Genomic DNA, 2393 nt, shown 5'->3' with positions numbered 1-2393 from the left:
CACACAAAAAAAAAAAAAAAAAAAAAAAGCCATAGCATCTTTTGAATACTTAGGAACACCTTGCGTTTCCTTTCCATCCTAATCATGACGTCCTCTGGAAAAACATGCCCATCAGCCAACACATAATTTTCTTGTCCAACAATTGGGTGTTCAGTAAACTGAGAATTCATTCTGATACTTGCAAAAGAATCCCTTGGAGGGACACACGTGCTATCTTCAGCAGGAGATGGAATTGTAACTGCCTGTTTCTCCTGTTGAGACAGAAGACGAACCCTTGAGACCTGACCATGGTAATTGTGGCTCCTGTTCGGCTGTTCATGACCAAGCAAATACGGTGTCCTGGCTGCTGTAACCTCAACTAATGAGTCTGGATAATGTGGTTGGGCAACTGGACCATAGGCATCAGCTCTAATATTAGATTGGTCTGGCATAAATGGATATTCTGTGAATCCCCTTGCAGTCACCTGCATGAGAATTCAATCCATTTCAACATGATAAACCAATAGAATTAGACAGCATACGTGAAATCTTTTTCCATAGTAAATATATTAAGTAAATGTAACATCTGTGTTTGAGAATAATCAGATTGTATTTAAAATTCATTACAATCATCTCATTGCACCTTCTATAACGATTTCCTGTCTAGTTGTTTGGAGGTGGTGTTTTACCTGCTGTTTAGGAGGGAGGACCGACCCTGCTGTTAAGGGGAAAGGAAGAGCCCAGTGGAGGACAGCCTCTATTGCTATCACCTTGCGGATCATTTAGCTTGATAATATTTAGTGGGTTGAGATTTTATGGAACGTGTGGACTACAACACTTCCTTTGGGTTTATGTTACTACCATGGAGTTTTATAACAATCCCAGGTAAAATAAGAGCCCTTTCTTATAATAACAATATTTGTTTCTGTTTTCTGTATTTAAGCTTCTTTTGAGGTGAACTAATTGTTTTTGCATGTGTATTCCTTCATTTTTCTTAACAAATATCATATATACACACAAACAAACACAAATGTACTGGAATTTTATTCATCAAAGAGGCTCACTACGGTAGCAATTAGGGGAGCTAAAAACATATATTTCAACTGTCAATGTGTTCTAAAGAATAAAGACAGTCTAAAGCAACTGTCAAGGGGATTAATGCAAAGGAAAAACGAAGTGAGGGCCCTTTTTGTGATGTGCCCAATAGAAAACATTATACATAAAAATAAATAAAAAAACCAGCGTTAAAAATAAATGAGATGGAGAGAATAGAAAAAATATGAGGAAAGGTTTAGATCACGATGAATCACTATGTCATCATTGGGTAGAAATGCTAAAGTACAATAAAGCACCATATTCAAGTAACAAAATAGACTAACTTTATTTGATTTAGCATCCCGTTGTTCGTATTTTTCCCCATACGAATGGCCAGATCGCTTCTGCTGCTCTGCCACTGTAATCCAAAGAAGTAACAAAATGATCAGCAAAATACTAGTCATCAAGAATACTGCTGGAGTTTAGCATCAAGTCATACTGACATACTCAAGAAGATAACAAAACAACATTCTAGGAGGAAATGTGATCATAACAGAGTATGGCTAATGCAGAACAAATAGATTTTTGAGATATAACTAAACAAGTACAATGAACCAAGTAATTCTTCTCGAGCAGTTATTATCCATTAAAGAAAAAAAAAATTATGGAAATTTTTCTGTTCAAATAAATGAAAACCACAAATCAACTTTACAGCATCAGATGGTAGTCTGTATACAAGTTTGAAAAAAACTAAGGTCAATAAGGATACCCTTTACATCACATTAGGTCTGGAGATAAGTGCTTTTAACTAATTTAAAACGCTTCTAATCTTTTTCTTATATTTTGCGATAGGGACCAAGCTAACACCAAGAGCTTTCCTGTAAGGCCCCTCACACCAAACACAAAAAAGGATAAAGCCGCAACAAATGATTCCTATCCAAAAAAAAGAAAAAAATAGGAGAGAGAAACAAACAGACAAACAACCCATCTAACAAAGAAAGACCGTTTGAAAAACTAATTTTTCCAAGAGTTCCACTTCACATCACCTTGGAGTCTCACTAGCAAGCCAGTGATACTCACAGTCACAATAACCTTATACCACAAGAAGAAGGAGCTAAAGGAAAACACTGAAACCAGTAAGCCAAAATAGCACTGATCTTTTTAACTGGGTTTGGCACAATGGCCCCTCACACCACCCTCAATCTCTTGGCTCGATCCTATAAATGCCAGTAACTAAACTAATCAGCCGAAAAACCTTCAAATAAGAAGTCTGACTTCTTAGGACATGAGCAAAGTTTAGAGGTTCAAATATTTCACCAGCATATTGTTGAACTATAAAAAAAAAAAAAAAAAAAAAAAAAAAAAAAAAAAAAAAAAAA

General features: G+C 35.7%; 1 protein-coding gene across 1 annotated transcript in view; it reads right to left on the bottom strand.

The window, feature by feature from the left end:
* The window catches only part of LOC111433218 (homeobox-DDT domain protein RLT1-like), a 13210-nt gene that overhangs the window by 8911 nt on the left and 1906 nt on the right, over positions 1 to 2393 (bottom strand). The window contains exons 3-4 of the mRNA XM_023070188.1: positions 1359 to 1432; positions 60 to 464 (exon numbers count right to left, since the gene is read on the bottom strand). Of these exons, the coding sequence (XP_022925956.1) occupies positions 60 to 464; positions 1359 to 1432 (479 nt within the window). The remainder of the gene's footprint in view (positions 1 to 59; positions 465 to 1358; positions 1433 to 2393) is intronic.

Source organism: Cucurbita moschata, unplaced genomic scaffold (assembly GCF_002738365.1).
Source record: "Cucurbita moschata cultivar Rifu unplaced genomic scaffold, Cmos_1.0 Cmo_Scf00041, whole genome shotgun sequence".
Lineage (NCBI taxonomy): Eukaryota > Viridiplantae > Streptophyta > Magnoliopsida > Cucurbitales > Cucurbitaceae > Cucurbita > Cucurbita moschata.
This window is presented reverse-complemented; position numbering and strand designations above follow the sequence as displayed.